General features: G+C 41.1%; 1 protein-coding gene across 1 annotated transcript; it reads right to left on the reverse strand.

Annotated features, from left to right (window-relative positions):
* Positions 1-26,771, reverse strand: LOC149310906 (sulfotransferase 6B1-like). Its single transcript, XM_089529990.1, has 7 exons — positions 26,570-26,771; positions 23,503-23,639; positions 20,508-20,597; positions 13,833-13,959; positions 7,506-7,600; positions 3,901-4,057; positions 1-253 (listed from the first exon to the last, which is right to left on the reverse strand). Exons 1-7 carry the CDS (start codon positions 26,769-26,771, stop codon positions 123-125), a joined length of 939 nt encoding a protein of 312 aa, XP_089386116.1. The 3' UTR covers positions 1-122.

Raw genomic sequence — 26,771 nt, forward strand, 5'->3', positions numbered from 1 at the left:
TTCAACTGATTGAAAATTTATTCCAGAAAGCTGGATCTCTTTTATAACAAATATTTGTTTCATATTGAGGCAAAGTGAGATCTTTTTCAATTCACTCCAAAAAAGTATCTCTTCCAGAGGTTTCATGTCTTGCAGTGGACATCATACTTGATCATTTCTCCCACTTTGGTTCCTGCCAAATGCTCTTTAAATACCATGTCCATTTCCTGGTTATTTTCTTGACTAAAAAGTGTCTTCCAGTCACTCACACCACCTGAAAGCAAACACATATACAGATTTGTATATATAAATATCATGGATATGATACGTACCCATGATTTTCCATTTCTGGTCTGGAAGCCCCATATTTGCTTTTGCAGGTTTGCAGGAGATCTGAAATATGACTAGATATGAGTGAAAAAGCAAAATCTGCCAAATGAATTCCTAAAATGAATTGCAAATCCCCTTATCTCCTTAGGAGACCTTGTGGGCTGGGAGGCTATAGAGAAATATTTTAAATAAAATTCAGATCAATAAATAAGTGCCTGCTTTTGTGGGCAAGCATCCCAAGCATTGTTAGCAAATGGACAAATGGAAAACGTGTGATAACATCCCTAATGCAAGTGCCCATCAGTGAACAGAACACTGCAGGAGGTTGCATTGCCAATTGGCATCTTGTAAAATATATATAATCATGCAACCTATATCATGTAATTCATATATCACTTTGCATAGATTTTTTATTTATTTATTTAGGTATTTATATCCCGCCCTTCAGCCCTAATGGCTCTCAGGGTGGCTTACAATTATTTTTAATCAGACAGTTCCCTGCCCTCAGGCTTACAATTTAAAAGACATGAAACAAAAGGAGAAGGGAATGGTGGAGGGAAAGGGGATGAGGTCCAGCCGTTCTTCTCTCCCTCTGAGGCCTGGACCAAGGCAGATGGATTGGAGGGAGGGCTCTTCCTTCTTCCAGGCTAGCCCTGATGGAGCTGAACCTGCCTAGTGAACTCTCTCTCAGGCCGGTGGATGGCAGTTATGAAGGGCGGAGTCTCCTTCCTCTCAGGCCGGCGGATGGCACTTATGGAGAGTGGAGTCTCCTTCCTCTCAGGCCGGCGGATGGCAGTTATGGAGAGTGGAGTCTCCTTCCTCTCAGGCCGGCGGATGGCAGTTATGGAGAGTGGAGTCTCCTTCCTCTCAGGCCGGTGGATGGCAGTTAAGAAGAGTGGTGTCTCCTTCCTCTCAGGCCGGTGGATGGCAGTTATGGAGGGTGGAGTCTCCTTCCTCTCAGGCCGGCGGATGGCAGTTATGGAGAGTGGAGTCTCCTTCCTCTCAGGCCGGCGGATGGCAGTTATGGAGAGTGGAGTCTCCTTCCTCTCAGGTCGGCAGATGGCACTTATGGAGAGTGGAGTCTCCTTCCTCTCAGGCCGGCGGATGGCACTTATGGAGAGTGGAGTCTCCTTCCTCTCAGGCCAGCGGATGGCAGTTATGGAGAGTGGAGTCTCCTTCCTCTCAGGCCGGCGGATGGCACTTATGGAGAGTGGAGTCTCCTTCCTCTCAGGCCGGCGGATGGCACTTATGGAGAGTGGAGTCTCCTTCCTCTCAGGCCGGCAGATGGCAGTTATGGAGAGTGGAGTCTCCTTCCTCTCAGGCCAGCGGATGGCAGTTATGGAGAGTGGAGTCTCCTTCCTCTCAGGCCGGTGGATGGCAGTTAAGAAGAGTGGTGTCTCCTTCCTCTCAGGCCGGTGGATGGCAGTTATGGAGAGTGGAGTCTCCTTCCTCTCAGGCCAGCGGATGGCAGTTATGGAGAGTGGAGTCTCCTTCCTCTCAGGCCGGTGGATGGCAGTTAAGAAGAGTGGTGTCTCCTTCCTCTCAGGCCGGTGGATGGCAGTTATGGAGAGTGGAGTCTCCTTCCTCTCAGGCCGGTGGATGGCAGTTATGGAGAGTGGAGTCTCCTTCCTCTCAGGCCGGTGGATGGCAGTTATGGAGAGTGGAGTCTCCTTCCTCTCAGGCCGGCAAATGGCACTAATGGAGAGTAGAGTATCCTTCCTCTCAGGCCGGTGGATGACAGTTATGGAGAGCGGAGTCTCCTTCCTCTCAGGACAGCAGATGGCAGTTATGGAGAGTGGAGTCTCCTTCCTCTCAGGCTGGCGGATGGCACTTATGGAGAGTGGAGTCTCCTTCCTCTCAGGCCGGTGGATGACAGTTATGGAGGGCGGAGTCTCCTTCCTCTCAGGCCAGTGGATGGCAGTTATGGAGAGTGGAGTCTCCTTCCTCTCAGGCCGGCGGATGGCACTTATGGAGGGCGGAGTCTCCTTCCTCTCAGGTCAGTGGATGGCAGTTATGGAGGGCGGAGTCTCCTTCCTCTCTGGCCGGTGGATGGCAGTTATGGAGAGCGGAGTCTCCTTCTTCTCAGGCCGGTGGATGGCAGTTATGGAGAGTGGAGTCTCCTTCCTCTCAGGCCGGCGGATGGCACTTATGGAGAGTGGAGTCTCCTTCCTCTCTGGCTGGTGGATGGCAGTTATGGAGAGCGGAGTCTCCTTCCTCTCAGGCCGGTGGATGGAAGTTATGGAGAGTGGAGTCTCCTCTCAGGCCGGTGGATGGCAGTTAGATGGCTTCCCATTGTTTTCTAGAGAAGTTTTTAAAATGTGCACAGAACTTCTTTGATGACATTTTTTCTTCTTAAAGAGGGAAGTTGTGAGTGGTGATTAGTCTGACTCCTACCTATAATTCCTCAGCCATTTCATGATCTTTTCCATTTTAGAACATTTGTTTTGTTCCCTTTTATATCTATTTATACATACAGTCAAAGAGTTTGGGAAAGCCTCCAAAAGGAAACTTAATTTTGATGTAGTACAAATGTCTGAAAACAATCTTTTCATTGTCCAGAGTTAGATGGTTTAGCAAAAGTCAACAGAAATATGATGTGATATTAAGCCTCAGTGACTTCAGTAGTGATTAGGGGACTATAATTTTAAGCACTTTGTAAAAGATACCTTGAGTTATATGCCTCTTTAACATCTAGTTTGATTGTAAGAAACAGAGCTCTTGCTCAGTGGTGTCATTCAGGGAGTAAGAAGAGTACTGTCCTCACCGGATGATGCCCAGAACAGGGATAACATCTGGTTGGGCCCTCCTCCCCCTTCAGGACACAAGGGTTGTGTACATCCTTTACTGGCTGCCCTCTCCCCAGGCTTCCTCCTAGGAAAGGATGAGGAACAGGAGGGATGAACGTGCATCCTTCCTGCACTGGGTGACACCACAATTAGTGATACCACTGCCTCTGCTGTTAAGTAATTGTTATATACTTACCTGACACATATGTTTATTTGCACATTTATTAACTTCTGGGCAGTTGTTTGATATGGAAGATCAAGATACAAACACAGGGCCTGGATAAACAGGGGGAAAGGGCGGACAGAGGCTGCCCTTTTTCCCCTGTATCATTGCCATGGCGACTGCATGTTGTGGCAACAATGTACTCAGAAAAAGGAGCTGCAAAATGCGGCTCCCTTTTCAGCTGCAACAGTGGCACCATTACCACCCTGGAGTAACGCTGTGACATATCTCATGCGCTGTGCCATTTGGTGCATGAGGCACGTCATTGGCGGGCATGCTGTGTGAACATGTGCATGCCAAAATGGCACCTGGAGACCGCAGTAGGGCTCGGGAGCATGTGGACGCTCTGCTCTCCTGAGCCCTAGAATTGGCCCCAGGCTGGCACTTTGTGCCAGTCTGTACTGGGCCACAGTTATGTAGAGATTTGCCCTAATATTTTACTAACTCACTCCATCTCAGCCTGTGCAACAGGGGCTCAAAAAGAAATGTCTCTTAATGAATCAAAAATATAAGGCATGGGCTATGTATGTATGTGTGTATTTTGAAAACCATTAAAAATATAAAAGAAAAGGAAAAAGATACCTTCATGGAAAAGACAATCACCAAATTCTTCATAGGTTTCTTTAGCATTGTCGCTCATAGCCTTGTAAGTGGTCCTTTCTACAACACTCTGAATGTCTTCGTCACTTAGATTCAGTTCAAAGAATTTAGCCATCTTTTCAGCTCCTAAAGCTGTGTTCTATAAGGAAAAAACAAAGCAACAGGTCTTATCACTGCACATATATAGTGCACTATACATGGATTCCTGCTTACGCGGATGCTATGCAGCAATATAAACAATGGTGTGCGTGCCCATGGCACAGGCGCTGCCACACCACCACGTCACCGCTTACATGCACCCTATTTTTTCTTATGGGGCCCTAGCATATGTGGATTTTTCCTTATGCGAGGGGAGGGGGTCCGGAACGGATCCCCTGCATAAGAGGAGGGCCCACTATATATGGTGGATAAACCTCTGATACATGTAAGCTCATGTATCCAACAAGGAAATATTGGTTGCTTAGGAATTAGAATTAGGAATACATTACATTTTGCTTCTGTTTTTGCAATCTGCATTGATGGTGCATTTTCATGAGCTGTAGTTTGGGATTGTTTGTTTCTTTATGTGCTAGAAATGCCCTGCAGTACTGCCTAAAACTACAGTACAATTCCTGTATTGGCACTGGGCAAAGCATTGGTAGACAAATTTCCAGAACATAACAGAGAGCTAGGCCAATGTAGTAGCTCAAAACATGAATTCTCCCTGCTCAAAAAATCCATGTCAGATTGCATGAAGGCCCTTTGTTGCTGTTAATTATATTCAGCTTTGACTTGTGGTGATCCTGTAATTGAGAAACCTCCTGGATGCCTTTTTTATTAACAGCCCTACTGCGTTCTTGCAAACTGATGGCAGCTGTGGCTTTCTTTACTGAATCTATCCACATGCAATGTATTTTTCTTCTTTTTCTACTACCTTCACCAAGAGCTCTTGTATATTATAATGAGTCATGTTGTTTCATGATATGATCAAACTACAATAGTTTCAGTTTACTCATTTTGGTTTCTACACTGGCAAAATAAAGCAGCTTCAAACCAGCTTAAAGCCTACCTGTCCAGAAAACCTATGATGCAAAACGAGGTGACAAATGACATGAAGCCACACTTTAGGGCTAAAAAAAAGAGCAAAAAGAAACTCTGATACTCTGCCTTAACACAGAAAATGTACATCATTGCCTGGGCATATAAACAGCATGGTGTGAGTACAGGAATGCAGGAAAGTGAGGCAGCATATAGAAGCAATCTGTGACGTGCGCCCTGTCTCCATTAAAATGCAGTCACCAGCACAAGTGCTCGCCATACATTTTTTAAATGTGAGCATTCAGGTGCACAAGTGGACAGCTACACCATCAACCTATTGTACCATTGACTTGTCATTCATCCCATGATGCAGAAGTATGACAAACACTGCAGGTCAGCAATAATGCAATGCAGTAACAGTATAAAAACATTAAAAACATTAAAAACATTAAAGACATTAAACAAAAACAAAATAGGCAGAAACATTGGCGGGGAAGAATAGACAGATGAGGAGACAAATATCTCTATATCTGGGGAGGGTAACTAAGTTGGAAAGGCCTGCCGTAAGAGATCCGTCTTGAGTGCTTTCTTAAAAGCTGTCAGAGTGGAAATATGATGGATCTCCTCTGGCAGGTCATTCCATAGTTTTGGAGCAGTAATAGAAAAGGCCCTCTGGGAAACTGATGTTAGCCTAGATTTTTTTGGCTGTAGTAGATTTCTTCCAGAGGACCTTTGTGTGCGGGACAGACAATAGGAAAGAAGGCGTTCCCTCAAGTACTCTGGGCCCAAACCATGTAGGGCTTTAAAGGTAATCACCAACACCTTGTACTTTGCCCTGAAACTAATAGGCAGTCAGTGCAGGGACTTCAAGACCGGTGTTATATGGTCATTCCTAGAAGTTCCCATGATCAATCTGGCTGCCGTATTTTGTACCAACTGAAGTTTCTGAACTTGACACAAGGGTAGCCCCAAGTAGAGCGCATTACAGAAGTCCAATCGAGAGGTTACCAGTGCATGTACTACTGTTTCCAGGTCCCTCGGCTCCAAGAAGGGGCGCAGTGGGCGTATCAGATGAACCTGATAGCAGGCACTCTTGACTGTCGCATCCACCTGAGCTGTCAATTGGAAGTGACTAGTCAAGGAGCACCCCCAAACTGCGAACAGAATCCTTCAGGGGAAGTGTGACCACATCCAGAACTGGCTGACACAACTCCATTCTTGGATTCAGGGTTCCTATAGCAAGTACCTCTGTCTTACCTGGATTCAGCTTGAGTCGGTTTTCCCTCATCCAGTCCATTACCGCCCCAAGACAGGCATTCAGAGGAGAGATGCCATCCTTAGTCACTGCTTCAGTCCGAGACATAGAGAAGTATATTTGGGTGTCATCAGCGTACTGATAACACCCTGCCCCATGTCTCCGGATGATCTCACCCAGCGGCTTAATTAAAACATACACAAAGCAGACAGTCCAGCAGAGATGCATGAGGGAAGGGGAGGAAGAGGACTCTTGATTTTGCTTTTCCAATGTGTCACTGGACACACTAGTGCACTGTATGGGTGGTTTATGGCTCATGTAATTGTGTGACTGGTCACCCAGGGCATCCAATGCGATGGCAGCTGGGCGGGAGGAAGGAGGTAATTCAAGTCGTGGTTGGAGTATTCATGCAATGATGTGCATGCGTGGGAGGGAGGTGGGGGAAAACCCAAGAGGGATAGCTTGATGTTACGTGGTGTGGAGTGTCTGTGGGTGTTTGCCCATCCTTTGGAGTGAGCCATGCAGATAATGGGGTTTCCAACTGATTTGGGAAAAGTCATGATTGGCCCAGTTTTTCCTGTCCATGTGTTCATCATTTAGGGAAAGTGAAGGCTTGATATGCTTTTGGACCCATATATTTGTCTTTTTTGAAGTCCACAGAACTCTTCTCTAGCATCACAAAGGATCCTTAGAGTTTATTAACATGAAATGGTGCTGATATTTCCCCTCTGTTATAAGTTTATGCTCCATCTACTTTCCTGATCCAAACTTGGAGCAAAAACTGCAAAACAGAAGGTACACACACACACACACACACACACACACCAAAGATGTTGTTGTTTTAGGGGTGTTGTTGTTTCAGCAATTGTCAGGAAAGTTTTTTAAAAATATATACAATAGCCAGGGTCCAAAACACAAGTAGCTACAGACTGTGTTGGGGGTCTAGCATTCAGATGATGCACACCCCAAAAGCAGCTTGAAGCCACCCAAATGCCATGTCATCCTCAAACAACTGGGCCAGGAAGGAATGGGTTCTACTCCTTCTGCCAGCCCAGTTCAGGACCTTGGTGGCAGGCTGGATCAGGACTATGCACATGTGGTTGCCGCAGTCCCGGCATGAATCGCAAAGGAGTGGCCTCATGCCGCACTTTCTGGGCCATCTGTTTTGGGCCCAGGTTAACTTTAATTTTTGCTCATCTCTGAAGCTCATTGGCTTACTTTGAGCCCATCACTACCTCTTAGATTAACTTTCTTCAAAGGTTTGCAGTGAGGAATCAATGTGGGAGAGCTCATATCTTAACAATACTGATTGTACCTCTTTCATTTCTTCATATGTTATCGGCATGACATTTTCTTCATCAATGTACTTGTTCCACACACAATGATAGTCAATATAGGATCCAAAAGGCACTAGTGGAAATCAGAAATCATGCAACAGTAATCAAAGACAACTTTTTTTTTAAGTCCTGCTTGATCACTCTGGATTCAGCCTCACTCATTTCTCCCAGTTACATGCCTCAGTAGAGGTTAGATTTTCATAGTTTTAATTTTTTATTCCCAATTCACCGACATACAATCCAACACACACACACACACACACACACACACACACACTATTAAAAGAAAAAAAATCATATATAATTATCTAGTCTCTTCATTTCATCTTTCTTAATGATCATAATTACACTTCCAAAGTTGTCACATTAGAACCAATGCTTAAAAAAATTATTATTATTTATTAGCTCTTAATTATTTTCTTATGTATAATTCATATGTGACTAATGTAATAACTCCCTTATTTCCTCTGGATTTATTACTTAATTAGATCTGGTAAACAAAACTTTTCTCTCATTATGTATATAAATCTTCCAGTGATTATTAATCCTATTCATATGTTCTTTTATCTAAATATTTATATCTACCATAAGAATTAATTACAGTTAGTAATGAATTTTTCATCTATCCCATCACCACCAAATCACCATCAGCTCAGTCTGTCAGAGCTACCCACTTATATTCTGGGTTTTCCAATTGAAGATATTTAATCCATGGTTGCCATTCTTCATAAAACAATTGTTGTCTTGTTAAATATGTTAATTTATCCATTTTTAAAAAAATCAAATATTTTCAATTTCCATTCCTCAATTGTAGGTGTTTCTACTACTTTCCAATATTTTCCCAGAATCATTCTTGCCGCTATTATTGTCAAAAATATTATTTTACCTTCTGTAATTCCTAATTTCTGATTATCTAGAATATTCAAAAGATACAACTTTGAGTCTGCACGACTGTTGAGATTAAACATTTTTCCCATTTCTTTGTGTATTTTTTCCAATATTTGTTAACTACCTCACATTTCCATCATACATGCAAGTACGTTCCTAATTCTGAGTGACACTTCCAACATACCCCATTTGTTCCTTTAAACATTTTTGATAATTTATATGGTGTTAAATACCATCTGTCCATTATTTTATAAACGTTTTCCTTTATGTCTATATTTTTGTGTATTTAATTCATTTTTCCATAGCTTCTCCCATTGTTCAAATTCAATTGTTTGCTGTAGGTCTACCGCCCATTTGATCATAAATTCTTTCACTGTCTCATCCTGCAGTTCCCATTTTAAAATTATATCATAGAATTTTGAGGGGTTTTTGTGTTGTCTCCCCAGATTATATTTTCGAATTCTGCATCCCCGGGACCTATACCTGTCAGTTTAATGCCCATGTTAAATCTCTCTCTTAATTGTCAATGAGCGAACGAATTGTAGTTCCATCCCTCATTAAGAAGTTCCTCTTGTGTTTTCAAAATAAAATTTTCTCTGTTATGTTTATTATATCTTTATAGCACAACCAGTCTCTTTTTCCAAATTCTTCTCTTTTGGATAATGCTTCCATGGGAGAAGTCCATGTTGGGATATTTGGGAACCATTTTACCTTGTATTTCATCCATACATTAAAAAGGGCTTTACGAATAAAGTGATTATTAAAATTTCTGTCCACTTTCAATTTGTCATAAAACAGGTATCCATGGATTCTGTGTGTTAAGTCATTTCCTTCTAAAATTAACAATCTCTTATTTTCTAATTTAAACCAGTCTATAAGCCAATCTAGAGCACATGCATGGTAATACCACTTTAAATTAGGTAAAGCTAATCTACCTCTTTCTATTTTATCTTGTAATATTTTTGCTTTTACCCTTGCTTTTTTTTATTTTGCCAAACAAATTTCAGGATATCCTTATTCCATTTTTCCCGGGGGGTATCGTTAGTAATAAATGGTAAATTTTGAAATAAAAATATCATCCTGGCTAAAATCATCATTTTAACAGTGGCTATCCTCCCAGTCCATGAAAGATTTAGTTTTTCCCATCTTTTTAAATCGACTTTAATTTCATTCCATAATTTGTCATAATAATTTTGAAACAGATCCGTATTTTTTGTCGTCAATGTACTGCCCAAATATTTTACTCTCAATTTAAATTCCTCTTTTCTAATCTTAATACCTTCAATCTGATGATTTTCTCTAACAATATTCAGAAGAACTTCTAAAGATATGATAAACAATAACGGAAACAAGGGATAACCTTGTCTAACTAATCATAAAGGTAAGGTTTACCCCCCATTAATTATAACCTTGGCTTCTTGTTTATAGTATTTTTTAAATTCAATTTAAAAAAATTTCTCCCACCTCCATCTTTTTTAATACCCCAAACATGAAGTCCCATCTAATGTTGTCAAAAGCTTTCTCCGCATCCAAGAAAAACAATGTCAAATTTTTATTAATATTTTTTCATGAATTTCAAATATATTAATTAAATTTCTAATATTATCTTTAATTTTTCTGTTTGGGAGAAAGCCATTTTGATCTTTATGAATCCAGTTTGATAAAATTGTTTTTAATCTTTCTGCCAAAATTGATGTTAATAATTTATAAACTGAATTTAATAATGAAATTGGTCTATAATTATTTGGAGCCGATAAATCTTTGTTTTCTTTTGGAATCAAAATAATATTTGTTTGACTCTATGTTTGGGGTATTTCATCCACTAGAATTTGGTTCATTGTTCTTATAAGATAAGGCCCCAATTGTTGTTCAAATAATTTATAATATTCATTCGAGAACCCATCAGGGCAAGGTGTTTTGCCCAATTTAAATCTTCTGATTGCTTCAGTCAGTTCTTCCATAGAGATTTGTTTGTTCAAAAACATTTTTTCTTCCTCAGTTAGTTTCTTAATAACTGTCTTGCCAAGTATTTTTCTGTTTTGGATACTTTGATTTTGTTTTCTTTGGATAACATTGTAAACTGATTTTAAAATATATATTTTTAATTTTGTCCTTACTGGCTATTATATTACCTCCCTCTTTTATTTTCATGATTATTCTTTTCGCTCTTTCTTTTTTTAGTTTATATGCTAATAATTTTCCGGGTTTATTAACTTCTTCAAAATATTTATGTTTCATAAATTTGTTTTTTGTCTATTTACCATTAAGAGGTTAAATTTTCAGTTTAGACTTTTCCTCACACTTTAAAGAGGTGTGTGAGAGAAGGAAACTATATTATCTCTTGACTGTTTTCTGCCCAGTTGGCTCAAAAAGCTGGCTCAAAAAGTGTCACTTCTTCCATTATATTGGTGCAGTACAGACCCCAAAGGGGTGGCCTGTAGGTGCCCTTTTTCGTGATGGATTGGGGGCAGGACAGCCTCACCAGCAGCCCTGTGGCCCCAATCTGGCATTTTTTCAGGCAAAAGAGAAGCAGCAAAATGCCCCTGGTGCTAAAGAGGAGAAAGGGGCAGCTGTTGCGGCCCCTTTCTCCTCTGCATCATTGGTGTGGCCATTTGGTTGCCATGCCAACAATGCGGTGGCACAAAAGGAGCTCCGGTTCAGAGCTCCTTTCCGCACCTCCACCAGGGTGCCATAAGCAGCCTGAGACAGCATGGAGAAATCATGCATGAACCGATCCATTTGGATGCGGTGCATGTGTGACATCATTGTTATGCACACCGTGTGGATGGCAGTGTGTAAAAATGGCACCCCTGACATGTGCTAGTGTTAGGGAGCGTGCGGTTGGTGTGCGCTCCCTAACCCTAGTATTGCCAAGAATGAGAGAGAATGAGTGCCTTATCACATTACAAATGTAAGCTGAGATGCAGTGATAGAGAAGTTCTTTTTACCTCTCTGCATGTCATCATTGTAGCATTTCTATCTTCCTCCAGAGGCAGATGGTCACAAAAGTAAGGGTTTTTCGAAACAGATTTTTCATCATGACAAAAGGCATGTTTTTAGAACCACCTCTCCCATGAAGAAGAGGAGGGAGAAAATGAGAAGCAAAAGAAAAGGGAGATAGGAACAAAACCAGAACCGTGAATGTAGCTGTATCATGAATACAAATAATGTGGAAGGATAAAGAAAACTATTTTAATAACCAATGTAGAGAAATAAAAGACAACAACGAAAAGAGAAGAATGGGATAAATATTCCTCAAGATCTGGGAACTCAAACGAAAGTTCAAACAAGGGTGAGGATGCTCTATGATCAGAAAAGGAACATACTACAAGATCAGGAAGAAATAAAAAGATGATGGAAGCTATAGACAGGAGAGCTATATAAAAGAGAAGAAAAAAAATGAAAGATACATGGTATGAAGAACCTCATGAATATGAGCCACAAATCCTAGAATTGAAGGAGGAACCTGCAATAAGATATATTGGGGAGAACAAATCACCAGGAACAGATGATATTCTGATAGAATTCCTACAATCCACACAGACAGAATCACCTCTAGTGATAACTATAATATGCCAATAAACGTGAAAAGCAAAACAGTGGCTAGAGGATTGGAAAGGAGCAATATACATCCAATCCAGAAAAAAGATAAACAAAAGACTGAAACAAATATAGAATTATAGCATTAATATCCCACACAAGCAAAATTATGTTCAAAATTATTCAGTATAGACTCCAATCACATATGGAGAGAGAAATCCCAAATGTGCAATTGGGATTCAGAAAAGGAAGAGGTACTAGAGATCACATTGCAAACATACAATGGTTAATGGAGCACCTCAAGAAATTTCAGAAGAAAATCAACATGTTCTTTATAGACCTTAGCAAAGCCTCTGACTGCTTAGATCATGGAAAACTATGGAATGCTCTTAAGGACATGAGAGTGTCACTATGTTTAATAGTCCTTATGAGACATCTGTACTTAAGAAAAGAAGATACTGTTAGAACAGAGTATGGAGAAACGGAATGTTTCCCAATTGGTAAAGGGGTTGGGCAAGGATGCTTTCTATTCAACCTTTATGCAGAAATATCACACAAAGAGTAGACTTAGATTGAAAAGAAAGAGGAGTGAAGAGAGAAGGAAGAATAATCAACAATCTAAGATATGTAGATTACACCAAACTACTAGCAAAGAACATCACAGACTTAGAGCTATTACTAAGAAATAATAATAGGTAAGAAACTAAAATAGCAGGCTTACTGCTGAACATAAAGAAAACAAAAATAACGACCAGGATGTACATAAATTCAACCTAGATAACCTTGGATAAGAATGGATATTGCAGTGAAGAAATAAGAAGAAGACTAGAAATGGGAATGACAGCTATGAAAGAACTAGAAAAGATCCTAAAGTGTAAAAATATACAACAGAGCACAAAAGAATTGTCGAAGCCATTATATTCCTCAACATCATGTATGAATGTGAGAGTAGGACAGTGAAGAAAGGAGAGAAAAAGAAAATCAACTCATTCGGGATGTGGTGCTGGACAGGAGTTCTGAGGATACTATGGACAACCAAAAAGACAAACAAATTTATTCTAGAACAGATCAAGCTTGATCTCTCCCTGGAAGTCAAGATGAAGAAACTGAGGCCACATCATGAGAAGGTATGACTCACTAAACAAAATAATACTAGGGAATGTAGAAGACAGTAAAATGAGAGGAAGACTGCAAGCCAGATGGATAGACTCAACCAGCAAAATCACAGCCCTTAATTTACAGCACCTAAGCAGAGCAGTACATGATAGGAGGTGTTGGAGATGCCTCATCCAGAGGGTCACCATGAATTGGGGTTGACTCAAGGCAGTTAATAACAATGACCCTTGTGAATAGTATAGCAATGCTTTGAGTGGTAAACAGAAAGCCACTTCTTTATTGCTGTATCTCAGCTAAAGTCCGGAACAGACTGCCGGGAAGGGGCCGCTTGAAGCTATCCCTACCAAAGACATCTTGGGACCATGACAAACACACACTGTGGTCCCAAAAGTGCCCTCTACAGCTGGTCCAAATAGGAGCACAAAAGATCGGCTCCTTATTTGGGCCGCCTTAAGCAGCCCCAATGCAACTTCCAGGCATGTGAGTAGCATGCATCGTCTAAACGCCATGTCCCTGGAGTATTTTGAAGCTGCCCCTGTCTAATTGCCCAGAATGACTTCTGGGCATCTTTGGGATATTTGGTGTCAAAATGCCACATCTCCAAGCCATGCAGAAGCCAGCTTTTCCAGGCCGTCTGTTTGGCCTCTAACTTTGGTAATGCGATAAGGCTCATTGTGACTGTGGTTTTCTCGTATATGTATGTGTGTTTTCATTCCTTATAGTTATTATACTATTGGTATAATAGAAAAATGAAATCCTACTTTCTCCCTTTATAAAGGCTTCAAAGAATGTTCCAAAAGTATCATGTGATGGGTATGGAGCATACATGTTTGAAAAATGGAAAAAAGATGCAACAACATCTTTGGGGTTCCGAACCAGCATCAGGATCTAAAAATAAAAATAAAATCAAAAGCGTGAGAATGATGAATAAGACAGGATGGTACAGCCACTTCTAAAATATATTTTCATATATTTTTTTTAAAAAAATCCTAAACACCACCTATATTGCTGCAATCTTAATTACACCTTATTGGGAATAAACCAGATTTGATTCATTGTGTGTTCCTGGTGGACTGCAATATCTAGCAGCCCTAACCACCATAGATAATAGTGAGGAATGCTGGGAAGTGAAACTCAGCACATTTGGAGAGCATAACTTGCCTGCTTACACTATAATTCTTTCATTTCTGACATTTGTTGACTGAATAGTAGAGACTTTGGTCCAAAACATACTGCAGAAATAATCCAGTTTGAGACTGCTTTATCAGCCCTTGCTCAATGCTAAGGAATTGTGGGAATTGTAGCGTTCTCTCTCAGCAGGGCCGGCTCTAGATATTTGGCCACCCTAGGTGAGAAATATTTTGCCCCCTCCCCTCTGCCGAAGCCCTTCAAAATGTAGGGAAAATGTAGGACATGATCTATGACAAAATGTAGGACAAATTGTAGGACGCTCAAAAAATGGAGAGAGACCAGGATTCACTGAAAATCTGATTCTCTCCAACTGAGAAGGCTAAATATCTCAAAACACTATCTTATTCACTTTAATTCAGGCTGCTATCACACTGGAGAATCAATGTTGTTTTACACCACTTTAACCTCTAAATGCTATAGAGTTCTGGAACTTGTAGTTTGCAGTTGCACAAGTTTATTTATTTATTTAGTTAGTTAGTTAGTTGAACTAAATATCGCACCTTTTCTGCCTCTTCTTACCTGAGTGGAAAGCATGACTCAGAGCAAACAGGTGCTGCTATCGCATCAGAGGAGGAGGAATAGAGAAGGGAGCTTTGCCTTTTCCCCCTTCACTTTCAAAGCAAGCGCCCCTCGCTCTCCCCTGGCCCTGGCTCCTTTTTTCTCCTTGCAAAGAGCAACAAGGAGCAAAGCCAGGAGGAGCGCGAGTGACACTTGTCTGAGGCTGTGCATGCAAATACGCACTCCAGCAAGTGCCACTCGCTCTCCCCTGGCCTGACTCCTTTTTGCTCCATGCAAAGCCAGGAGGAACACAAGTGGCACCCTGGCCAGGCCCGTAGCTAGGCCTTTAGGGGTCCTGGGGCAAAAATTTCATTTGGGGCCCCTATATTTTTTAATATCCCGAGTCCTGCCGCAAGCCATGGGCACAATCTTGGCACACTGCCATTTACATGTGGCACGTGTTGATAACATGGCTCATGCGCTGTGTCCAAATGGTGCAGCGCACAAGGAATGTCACAGCACTTGTCACACTCTCACAGCCTTAAGAGAAGGTGAAGGCAAATTCCCTCTGAACAAATCTTCCAAGAAAACCGTTGGACAAGTCACACTCCCTCAGCCTCAGAGGATGGCAAAGTCAAACCCTCTGTGAACAAACCTCCCAAGAAAATCTCTTGAAGGCACACACTCGCACACTCGCACACACCCAAGTGACCAAAGGCAAACTCTCTGAACAAACCAAGAAAACCCACTAGGCATGTAAGTCACACACTCTCAGCCTCAAGGAAAGACTGGCAAAGGCAAACTCTTTGAACAAACCAGAATGTTTTGAAATTCTTCCTGGGCAGAAATGTAGGACGTGTCCTGGATAAAGGAGGAAGTGTGGTCATCCAACCAAAAATGGAAGACATTTTGACATTCATCCTGGCCAAAAGGTTGAAACATAGGAAACATCCTAGAAAAGGAGGACATCTGCTCATCTTACAAAAAATGAGGATGTTTTGAAATTCCTTCTGAGTAGAAGTCTGAAATGTAGGACGTGTCCTATAAAAGGAGGCCAGAAAAGAGTCAGGCCTTGATATCTGGATGCCAGAACATACTCCAACTCCCAGAATCCCATAGCCTTTAGCCAGAAATGAGTCAAGCCTTGATATCTGGCTCCAGAACATACTCCAATTCCCAGAATCCCATAGCCTTGAGCCAGAAACGAGTCAAGCCTTGACATCTGGACCCCAGAACGTACTCCAACTCCTAGAATTCCATAGCCTTGAGCCAGAAACTCTGGCTGCCAAACCAGGTTATTTCTTCAGTGTGGATGCAGCCTGATGAAGCCTCTTGTCCCTCCCTCCCTCTCCAGGGCTCGTTTTTGCTGGCCTGGTGCCTCCCCAGGCCTCGCAAAAAGTTTAGGGGCATCACTTGTGCTCCTCCTGGCTTTGCAAAAAGGAGCCAGGGCCAGGAGGAGAGCAGAGGTTGCTTGATGGAACGCGCGTGTGCAGCCCCAAACAAGCACCAGGGCACCACTTGTGCTCCTCCTGAAGCCAAGAGGAGCGCAAGTGGTGCCCTGGTGCTTATAAGGGGCTGTGTGCGCACGCGTGCACCAGAAACCACCCAATGCTCTTCCCTGGGAGCACACAGCCCAGCAAAGCCAGGAGGAGCACTTTTGGCACCCTGGTGCTTGCCTGGGACTGGAGCTGTGCATACGCACGTGCTCCAAGAGGAGGGCAAATGGTGCCCCTGAACTTTTTGCACCCTATGTGACTGCCTATGTGTAGGGTTGCCATAAGTCAGGACTTCCAAACTGGGACAAATGTAGGACAACATTTTCAAATGTAGGATACATTTTTTTAGCAGATCCAAGCCTCTCCCTCCCAGCTTCACTTTCCTTTCCCCCAACCCCTTTGGGGGAGAGGAAATCCGCACAAAGGAGAAGCCTGGGCAGCGGAGGACAAGCCTAGACCGAGGACGCAGGCTCCTCTGAGGGGCTTGTGTGCTCAGCCCAAGCCTGTCCTCCGAGGCCACTCTCCTCTTCCCAGACCTCCCCTTTCCTCTTTGGAGCTCTTTGAAGGGAAGGGAAGGGAAGGGAAGGGAGGCAGGAAAGGAGAGGAGAGACCTGGGCACTAGCCCAGTCCTGCTTTTCCCAGACCTCCCCTTTCCTCCAAAGGGCTCTTTTGGAGCCCTTTGAAGAGAAGGGAAAGGAGCAGGGAAGGCGAGGACTTGATGGCTGCGGAGGACAGCCCCAGACCTCTCCTTGGTGGCTTCATTTTCCTCAGGCCAAAGGGAGAAGCCTGACCCAAGCAGGGAACTAGGGAGGGATGAAGGGAAGGAGGGAGGGAGGAGGCAAGCCGAGGGACTTTTGTCCCCAATCCGAGTCTCATGCTTCTTCACCGAGACTCTACTGTACACAGAAAGTGCACTTTGGGGGGGGGGGGACCTTTGAAAATGGGCACCCACCTCCTCCTCCTCCTCCTCGCCATGCACTAAGAAAGGGCGTTTTTCCCTCCTCCTGGCTGGCCCAGAGTCTCACTCCTCCTCCTTCTCCTCCTCCTCCTCCAAAGGTCCTTCTCCTTGAGGCTGGCCAATGGCAGAGTGGGGCTGGAAACAGCTCCACTCCAGCTGCTCTGCCATTGGCCAGCCAGCCTCAAGGGGACGAGTGTTCCCTTTAGGCGCGATGGCTGCCGGCCGGGCCCAAACTCAGGATTTAGAGTGAACCGGACCGTGACCGTGCCAAACCGCAAAAACCGTTAGAAGCACGGGTGCAGCCGGGTTATGGCATCCCTACCTATGCCTCTCTGAGAACTCTAGTGCTACAATAAACTGCAATTCCCAGGATTCCCTAGTATTCAGCCAGGACAGTTAGATTGATCTCAGGCTAGATTATTTTTGAAGTGTGTTTTGGACAATTGTGGTAATAACAATGCATACTTGCAAACTATGTAAACTATGTGGGAATATTAATTCATAGGACAAAGATGCATAAGTCATACATGGAGTATCTTGACCTACAACATGTGCTATGGCATTTCCCTGCAATGCAAATTGGACATAACCAGTTTTATTAGGGGTGGGATCAACCTACTTAGCTATTTTAAAGGGCAAGCCCAACCTATCTATTTAGGAATATCTTGAGATCCCCTAATTTCACTATAATTGTGTTAGCAAATTGTGTTAGAAGTATGGAGAAAAGAAAATTTCATTTTTTTTATTATAATCAACTTCTCCAAAATATGTACAAACACACACACATATGGACACATGCAAACCACTGCAATTCCTATAATGCATGAGTTTCTTTGTTTTATGTTGGTTTTGCATCTTGTCCAGTTACTTAATGCTGAATAATGGTTGTGGAATCCACGATTCAATTTACCATGTTGGAATAATTCTCTGAATGTCTGACCCATTCATTTTGGAAAAAAGTATATAATGACTTTTCCAAAGAGAGGGATGGTGGGTGGAAAGCATATTCATAATTCATTCATTTCCTACACATAAAACAGTTGTTTTCTTTTTGGGCATGATATGTATGTTTTTTCTACAGAATAATTTCTTCATATGCACACTACACAGACCATCATGTTCTCACACATGCTCTTGGCTGTAATAGGCTGTGACTGATTGCTAACTCAGGAAGCATGTATTGTAGAGGTCAGATACAGGATGGTTTTATATCAGACCTTATCTTTGGAACTGGCTTCTTATGTTCCCTCATTTTTGAGAGAAGAGGAATCAACAGAACTGTCAAATCATTAATCATTACAATCCAATGTTTTCTGGGCTGTCCCCTCAATTTCTGATTGTGGACAATTGGTAATTTTTCTCTTCTCATCCTTTTGGTTGGAGTTGCCCCACCAGCCTTTCAGTATGCACAAAGTGCTAAATCAAGTTTTCAGAATGCCTGTACCTTTAGTTGAAAATTTCCTTGCTGCAAAGCCTTCCTATATGACTGTTTCCTTATGAATTTTTCTGTTTTTCATTAGTTTTACTGTTGTTGCTGTTTACATGAATTCTCTGCATGTTTGTTAATATCAAGAAATATAGAAATATTTGACATAAAGAGAAATATACAGGAAAAGTACTTACGGTTGATGGACTGAGAACAACAGAGAAATGCTATCTCAAACCAAAGACCTAACTGTCTACATTTCCTTATCATAGTGGCCAGACAAATGTTTATGAGCAGGGATGAGCAGCCCCATAATCATGCCCTAAACAACCTCTGTTAATTACCCTAGTATTAAATTGTCTTTCTACACAGTGAAACATCAGCTATTGGTGTTCTTTGGTTATATTTTCCCTTCTAAGAAAAACAAATCTATTCACTAACCATTGTTATTATACCAAGCATGCTTTTTAATGCTTCATTGTTCAAGAATTCATTATTAGAGTTCAGATTTTGACTGCATGACACTGGCACTTAAAATTAGCCATGTAAATAATTTTGTTTTCACATGAAAGAACAAAAAAAAGAAAAGAAATTATTTCATATTTATTAAATTAGAAGTTATCTGCCCTTGGATGAAATGGCATGCATTTTATGCATTTCACAATTTCATTTTGCATTTCAGTACTTTTGTGCCCCAAAAAATTGTGTTTAAAAAGTTATTCGCACAAAATACAAACTTTTGCACAAAACTTGTATTTGTGTAAAATCCAGATTTTACACAAAATAATTTTAAAAAATATCAACACCAGGTTTTTGTTTCAAAACAACATCATCAACAACAAAAGACAAGGGGAAAAACTAGTCTTCTCTGCTTTTGCTCAGAGCCAAAATATCACACAAATGTGGACATTTTGATATGTTGATTCAGCCTCAACATATCATGAGAGCATGAAATCTAGCGAATATTCTTTGCATCTCTCTTTAAAATACTAGCTGGAATTCTGTTGGATTGTCTCAACTAGAGTAGACCCACTGAACTGTTGAACCATAAGAAAAAATATTAGTTCTTGGGGCTCCATTTGAAGAGTGTTCATAAACTTCAGCTGGTTCAAAGAGCTGCAGTCAGATTGTCACCTGAGGCAGTTACAAAGAAGACCCCTAGTGGGCTGCTTGTTTTTTTCCAGGCTGGTTATGACCTATATAGCCCTATATGGCTCAGATCCAGGCTATTTGGCAGGCCGTATCTCCCTATATGAGCTGGGCATGGCTCTGAGATCATCAGGAGAGACTCTTCTCTCCGTCCCACCACCATTGCAAGCATGGTTAGTGGGGATGTGAGAGAGGGCCTTCTTGGTGGCTGCCCCTAGACTCTTGAACTCCCTTCCTAGGGAGGCCAGAATGGCCCCTTCCCTGTTGTCCTTCCATAGGCAGGCTAAGATACTTTTGTTCAGACAGGCTTTTAAAAGTTCTTAAAGACTGGACTGGGGTTATTGTACTGCTTTAATTGTGCTGTTTTTTAAATGCTTTTATTTTTTAAAATTACATGTTTATGCTTTTAATGTGTGAGGTGTTTTAATACTGTAATAATATAATTCTATTTTAATGATTACTTTTTATATTTTAATTGTACTGTTCTTTTAAATTGTAAGCTGCTGTGAATCCCAGTTTGCATGTTTGTGTTTGTGTGTAGGGGAGAGAAAGCAGGATATAAATAAATATAATAATGTGCTGGCCAAATGGCTGTAATAAAGTTTGTTTGTTTGTTTGAATATAATAATAAATAGCAAAAATAAATCCAGCTGACTGACTGGCTTTGCTTTTCCTGGGGCTAGTCCTCTGATTATAGTAAATTAAAGAGAATACTCACTTTGGCTTTGTTCTTGAAGACTGACTCCGGAAGCTTATCAACACGGAGATGAGTAAATATCACTCTCCTGGAAGGATGGGTCTTCATCCTCTTTCAGAGACAAAATAAACAAACAGGAAGTGGAAAACAAGTAACCTAGAAATGAAAACAGCACTGGAGCTTTGCCTGGTGAGTCCTTGTTTGTAATTTGCAATTTTTTTATTTTTAAAAATTATTTAATTTTATTTTATATTTGACCTTAGAAGCTTCCAGATGAGAAATGCAAGCCCAATTCAGGAAGATATTTTTCTGCACCTCAAGACTTTGATCCTTGGCTTTCTGAAAACACCAACCCTTAAAAAACTGGATGAATAATAAATCATAGAATCATATATTATATGATATTATAGCTGGAAATGACAAGAAAGATTATCTAGTCCAACCTCCTGCCACAAAAGAATGCAAAATAACAGCACTCCTAAAGATATCCATCAAACTTCTGTTTCCTTCTCCTCCTCCAGTTCTTCACCAGAAAGCAAGGGTCAAATTAGAAAATGCATTAAGGGCATAATTGGAATAAGTGCTCGCTCAAGTGGTGAAATATATCTCCACCACTGCATGTTACTGTCCACATTTGTGTGTCTTGCATTTAGCTCACTTTGCTTTATGATTAGCCTTTGAAAAGTGAATGCTAGATTAATTTTCAAATCTGATTGCTGAAACACATACCTTTCAGGGGGAAATATATATATATATATATATATATATATATATATATATATATATTCCCCTTTGTAGTGACTGTGCAGCTGAAAGGCATATGCAGATAGAAGAGAAATATATAAATTATTCACAGATGTTATGACATAGCTTGTCACAGGGAGAAATGGACTACCTGGTATGTAGATGAGTCAACTACATCATGCTAAACTCTTATTCATCTTAGCATAGTATTGTACAGATAAAACTATGCACCTGCTTCTAGCTAACATTACAAACCTGGAAACTGACTGTATTCCTCATTCCAACGCTATAGGAGAGAAAGGACAGGTATTCCATGACTGCTTGGTTTCTTTGTAGTCGAGATTTCAAAAAAGATCTATTTGTTTTTATATATAAAATCCACATCCAAAGAGAGCTGAGCTTTTGCTCAGCAGCAGTGCATGGACCCATTTATGAAACAGTTTGGTGTTAAGGAAGTCACCCAACTGAGACACTGAAGCCCTCACAATGGCTAGGGAGGATAGAATAAACGTTGGCTTGTCTAGTTCATTGTCTCTATCTAGTAGAGAACATTTAGTCAACAGAATCTTTTTTACACCAAAAACTGACTGAAGCTTTGCTTGTCTGTGATAATATGACAGAGAGTAGATCAGAACCTCAGGTTTATTCACTCTTAGAGGGCATTCACACACAGTTATTGTCCCAAGGAGATGCTGATCACTGTGCTGGAATATACTGGAATCACTGTTCCCATTACTTTTTGGGTTTGCGGATCTCTCTGTGTCATTGTGTTTGTCACACATGCCATTATTTTGGGATAAAATGGAGCCACTTCCATTCCTTTAGAATAATAGACTCATAGAGTTGGAAGAGACCCAAGGGCCATACACTCCAACCATCCAGCCTCTGTTTAAAGAGCTCCAAAGAAGGAGACTACATCACTCTCCAAGAGAGTATGTTCCACTATCAAACAGCTCTTACTGTCAGGAACTTCCTCCTAATGTTTGGGTGGAATCTCTTTTCCTGTAGCTTGCATCCATTGTTCCTTGTTCCGTTCTCTGGAGCAGCAGAAAACAAGCTTGCTCCATCCTCAATATGGCATCCCTTCAAATATTTAAACAGGAATATCATATCACCTCTTATTAACCATCTCTTCTCCAAGCTAAACATACCCAGCTCCCTAAGTCTCTCCTCACAGGGCTTGTTGTACAGACACTTCACCATTTTAGTTGCCCTACTTTGGACATGCTGCAGCTTGTCAGCATCCTTTTTGAACTGTGGTCAACTGGACATAGTATTCCAGGTAAGGCCTGACCCAAAAAAAGCGACCCAAAAGCAAATTTACACTGCTGAAGATGTGGATTGATGTGGATCTTTCAGGAAAAATCAGGCCCCATTCACAATACAGAAATGAACCAATTCACATCTGCCCCAAGTGCACTCGATGCAGTTTGTGGGGGGAGGGGTGGCTGAAAAGCCCACTTAAACCAAAGCACTTGACACTGGACCCCTTAGCGGTTCTTTTTTAAAGAGCCACAATGATCTCCATCTTCAGTAGTGTGACCACTTTAACAAATCAATTTGGTTGTGGATGACAACAGGTTAAAATGACACTGAGAGATTCGATCTCACTAAATATATTGGGAACACCAAACCAATTCTGAATCAGTTCTGAATCAGTGCAGAGATGTGAATCTCATTGTTCAAAAAAGTACCAGTAAGTGTGAATGTCCCCTTAAAGCGGGGGGGGGGGGGGGACAGTATCCAATATCCTGGGTTAAATGGGTTTTTGGTACCTAAAAAAGTGTACTCAGTGTATTGAGGATGGGTGTGAACACCAAGGAAATAACCTGGATTCACCCTGGATTATTTTTGTAGTGTGAATGGGGTCTTCTTGTTTAGTTTGAAATTTGAAGCCTTATGAAATAATACAAACAGCTTTGGTTTGGGTACATGGTGATGTCTGCTCTCTGAATAGAAAGAATGTTGGTGTACCCAGAAGGCCTCAATAGGTGCCAGCCATGATTTATTATTGGTCTCAAACACTTGGTGGAAATGACAGCTAATTGAATAAGGCAATAGAATAATGTATGTTTAACATGGGAAAAGTTACAAGCATATAAAGATATAAGGCATCTTCATTCAACAAAGGCATTGGTAGACAATACCTGGAGGTGGAAAAGAAGACGAAGGAGAGACTAAAGAGCAAGGAAAAGTATAAGAGTATGTGTAAGCATTCATTAACAATTAGGTCTGGACACTTTAGGTTTTTGCATAAATAGTAAGTGATCACCTGATACTTTTCAGGATCTCCAATTTCCAGATAGGGATATTCTGCCAGCAGCAGCTCTTCATTCAGCTTGTGAGGTTCATGCTTCTTTGCAGAGGTTATTACTAAATCTGTAACAATCTGACCAATCCAGAAAGAACCTGGAAAAGAGTCAGATAATTAGAAATAGTTTTTTCCCCCAGCTGCTAATCCATTGGAAAAATTATATATGAAGCAAAGATAACAAGAAATATTATCAAGTCAGACTTTTTTTGCTCAAATCAATCCACTTCATTGCAAGCTAGCATCATAGTCTGTGGCAGTGTTTGCATCTCTGTTTATGCCTTTATCTGTGATACAATTTACTATAATATTCTTCAGCAGTTGGCCAAATCTCAATATAATTTAATGTATTCTTCAAAACCTTCACTGTTAAGTGCACAAGCATGGTCTCCTTATGAAATGGACTGGAATCTTGGCCAGTGACTCAGTAAAATGTTAACATGCTAGGTGACTTCAGAAGATGAAATTCAGTCCTTCATAAAACTTCAGGTCATGAGTTTAGCTATGGAGGGGCAGGGGGAAATTATTGCTCAACAAATAAGAATTCTTCTGCTCCAAATGAATGTTATATCCACTCCCCAAATCTCTAGCATTACTGTAACTTGAAACTTTATTGAACATTTAGAGAGAAAAAAACATTCCAGGTATCTAAAGAAAAGTGTTAGGCAAAAGTGGCAGTGACCAAATTAATGTGAGTACTTGTAGATATGAATGACTTCCAACATCTCACTTTCAGCAGTGACAGCAATTTGGGGTCTGAAAGAAAATTTCATGGGGGGGAGGGGGCAGAATTCTTATGCAGGGCAATGAACCCATTCTGTTATAATGTAACCATTCTCTATGTGAGACTGGGTACACATAGAAGCTCAGGGGAGAAAGTTAGTAGGTAGCTACAAACCTTCTTTACAGTTACTCAAGACTGGATAAAAATCAGGAAAGACAGGTAGACCTTGGTAGACACAACTAGAGGGATTTTACTCTACAGGTACAATGTCTCTCTCACTGGAGACTATTTGTTTATCTGTTGCCATGTCTCCACAGAGAGATTGAGAAAGAGAGAGACAGAGTGTGTGGGGAGGGGGGGAGAGAAAAAAGTTTAACACAGGTTAACATCTCAGTTCTAATCTGCTTCCTATGTTTCTTCCCTCTTATTGCTATGTGCCTTCAAGTCATTCCTGACTTATGGAAAACCTATCATGGAGTTTTCAGGGACTGAGGGGGTGTGACTCACCCACAGCAACTCTGTGGGTTTCCATGGCCAAGTGGGGAATTGAACCTTGATCTCCAGAATCGTGACCCAATGCTCAAACACATTACCATGCTGGCTCTCCCTATGAGTCATATCTGTTATTTCTTTATTAAGTGGCCACCTTTAATGGATCTGGAGATTAATTCCACTAACACACACTTTACCCAATAGGGGCTGCTAGTGTTAACCAGGTAAAAAACACAACATTACTCCATTGACAATAGATCATTGGGAAGGTGGGACTGCAGATTTCTAGACACTGGAATATAGGTTGTTGTGGCATGGTTAATAGGAGATACCCAGGGCCAAAGCTCCCTCACCCAATTTCACAAGTGAAGGACAGCAAAATGGAAAGGGCATAACTGGAAATGATGCCCAGATTCTTACCTTCACCCACAGGATTAATGGGGACATATACAAGGCAACCATATGTCATAAATACAAAGGAGGACAAGGCACTACAAAATGCTGGACAGTCAAGAAAAATATAGGACATGACCAAATGAAAGCTAAAAACATTCATATAAATGTAAATTCTTACTTCTTGGTCATACTCAAAATGGAGGACATTTTGAAATTCCTCCTGGACAGAAGGTTGAAGTGTAGAACATGTCTTGGAAAAGGAGGACATCTGGTCACCATGGACATATACAAAATATAGGTACCTGATTTAGGTGGGGACACCTTTGTAGCAGGCAAATCTCAGTGTTGGCATTTTTTGTATTTAGTAAAAAAAAAAACCACAGAAAATTGTGGGAGCTCACCAAGGGCTTGTCTGCAAGGGCCAAAAGGCCCATTTTCTCCCCATTCTGGTGGTGTCCTATTCACAGCTCTAATCCCTTTTCTGATGTGAACAATCTGGATGATATCTGGCACACTGAACAACCAGAACCAGGGTATAATACCTTTTACAAAAATTAAAATAACTTACCTTTCACTCCACATATTTCAGGAAAATCAGGAGCTTTCTGTTCCTATCCCAGAGTGGCTGTTCGCATGTGTGTCCCACTGAGCTGCTTTGTGAATCTGCCACTGTCACCAGTTGCTTGCTTTGAGGTCAGAACAAGGCACCCATCCATGTGATCATCGCTGAACCCCTTGTTCTGACCTCAGAAGCAAGTGATCTGCAGCAGCGGCAAGCATGCCAGGAGGCTCAGCAGGATGCACATGCAGATAGATGTCCCGGTAAACGAACAAAGGGCCAGGTAACGGAGAGGTCAAGACAGCTCTGGGGCCAATATACGCTGGACTGCTCCCAGAATTTCCTGGCTGGTGCAGATAAGGCCCATGAAAAAGTATATAGTTCAACACTGACCTATATATGTTGCATATTGTACAGAACAAATATTATCTGAAAACATCTTATTTATTTGGAGCTTCATAAACTGAAAAGTGCTTTAAAGCTTTTATGGCTGTGTTGTATTGCTGTGTTATCAAAACTGTGCAGACAAGGGGTGTGTGTGTGAGAGTATATACACACAAGCGCATACAGTAGAATAATCCAATTGCTAAATATTTAAAATGTTAGACTTTATTAATCTAGCAAGCATTAACTTTCCTCTTTTTTTCTTCAGCTAATTGCCATGATATTTACTACTGTATGTTCAAGACAAACTTTTGCTTTTCAATCTTTTTCTTTGTCTCTATACTCAGTTTCAGATTTTCTGAATCAACACAATTTAGAATCAGTTGCATCATTTAGTAACTCTTCTCAAAATAATTCCAATTCAAGTTTATAATGGGATGCTGTGTGTGTGTAATCAAATAAACAAAACTCACCAGATTTACAATATGAAGCTATAATGACATCATCACTTCTTGCTTCAAAAGACTCAAGAGCTTTGAAGACCTCTGAGCTACAAAGAGCTGTAGGGTATGCAACTCCATCATAAGTAAACAGCTTTTGTTCTTGAGTCATCTTTTCTACATCTTTCATTGCTTTTACTGAAATCTCCATAAATTTCTTTCTGAAATACGACAT

Source organism: Sceloporus occidentalis, unplaced genomic scaffold (genome assembly GCF_023333645.1).
Source record: "Sceloporus occidentalis isolate IW3139 unplaced genomic scaffold, rSceOcc1.0.p SCAF_6, whole genome shotgun sequence".
In the NCBI taxonomy this organism is placed as follows: Eukaryota; Metazoa; Chordata; class Lepidosauria; order Squamata; family Phrynosomatidae; genus Sceloporus; species Sceloporus occidentalis.

Coding starts and splice junctions, on each gene's coding strand:
- LOC149310906 (XM_089529990.1), bottom strand. CDS start 26,771: ATGTCGTATTTCAGAAAGAAATTTATGGAGATTTCAGTAAAAGCAATG. Junction 20,598..23,502: donor GAGATCCTGAAAAGTATCAG/GTGATCACTTAC, acceptor TGTCTCTGAAAG/AGGATGAAGACCCATCCTTC. Junction 7,601..13,832: donor AGCCTTTATAAAGGGAGAAA/GTAGGATTTCAT, acceptor GATTTCCACTAG/TGCCTTTTGGATCCTATATT.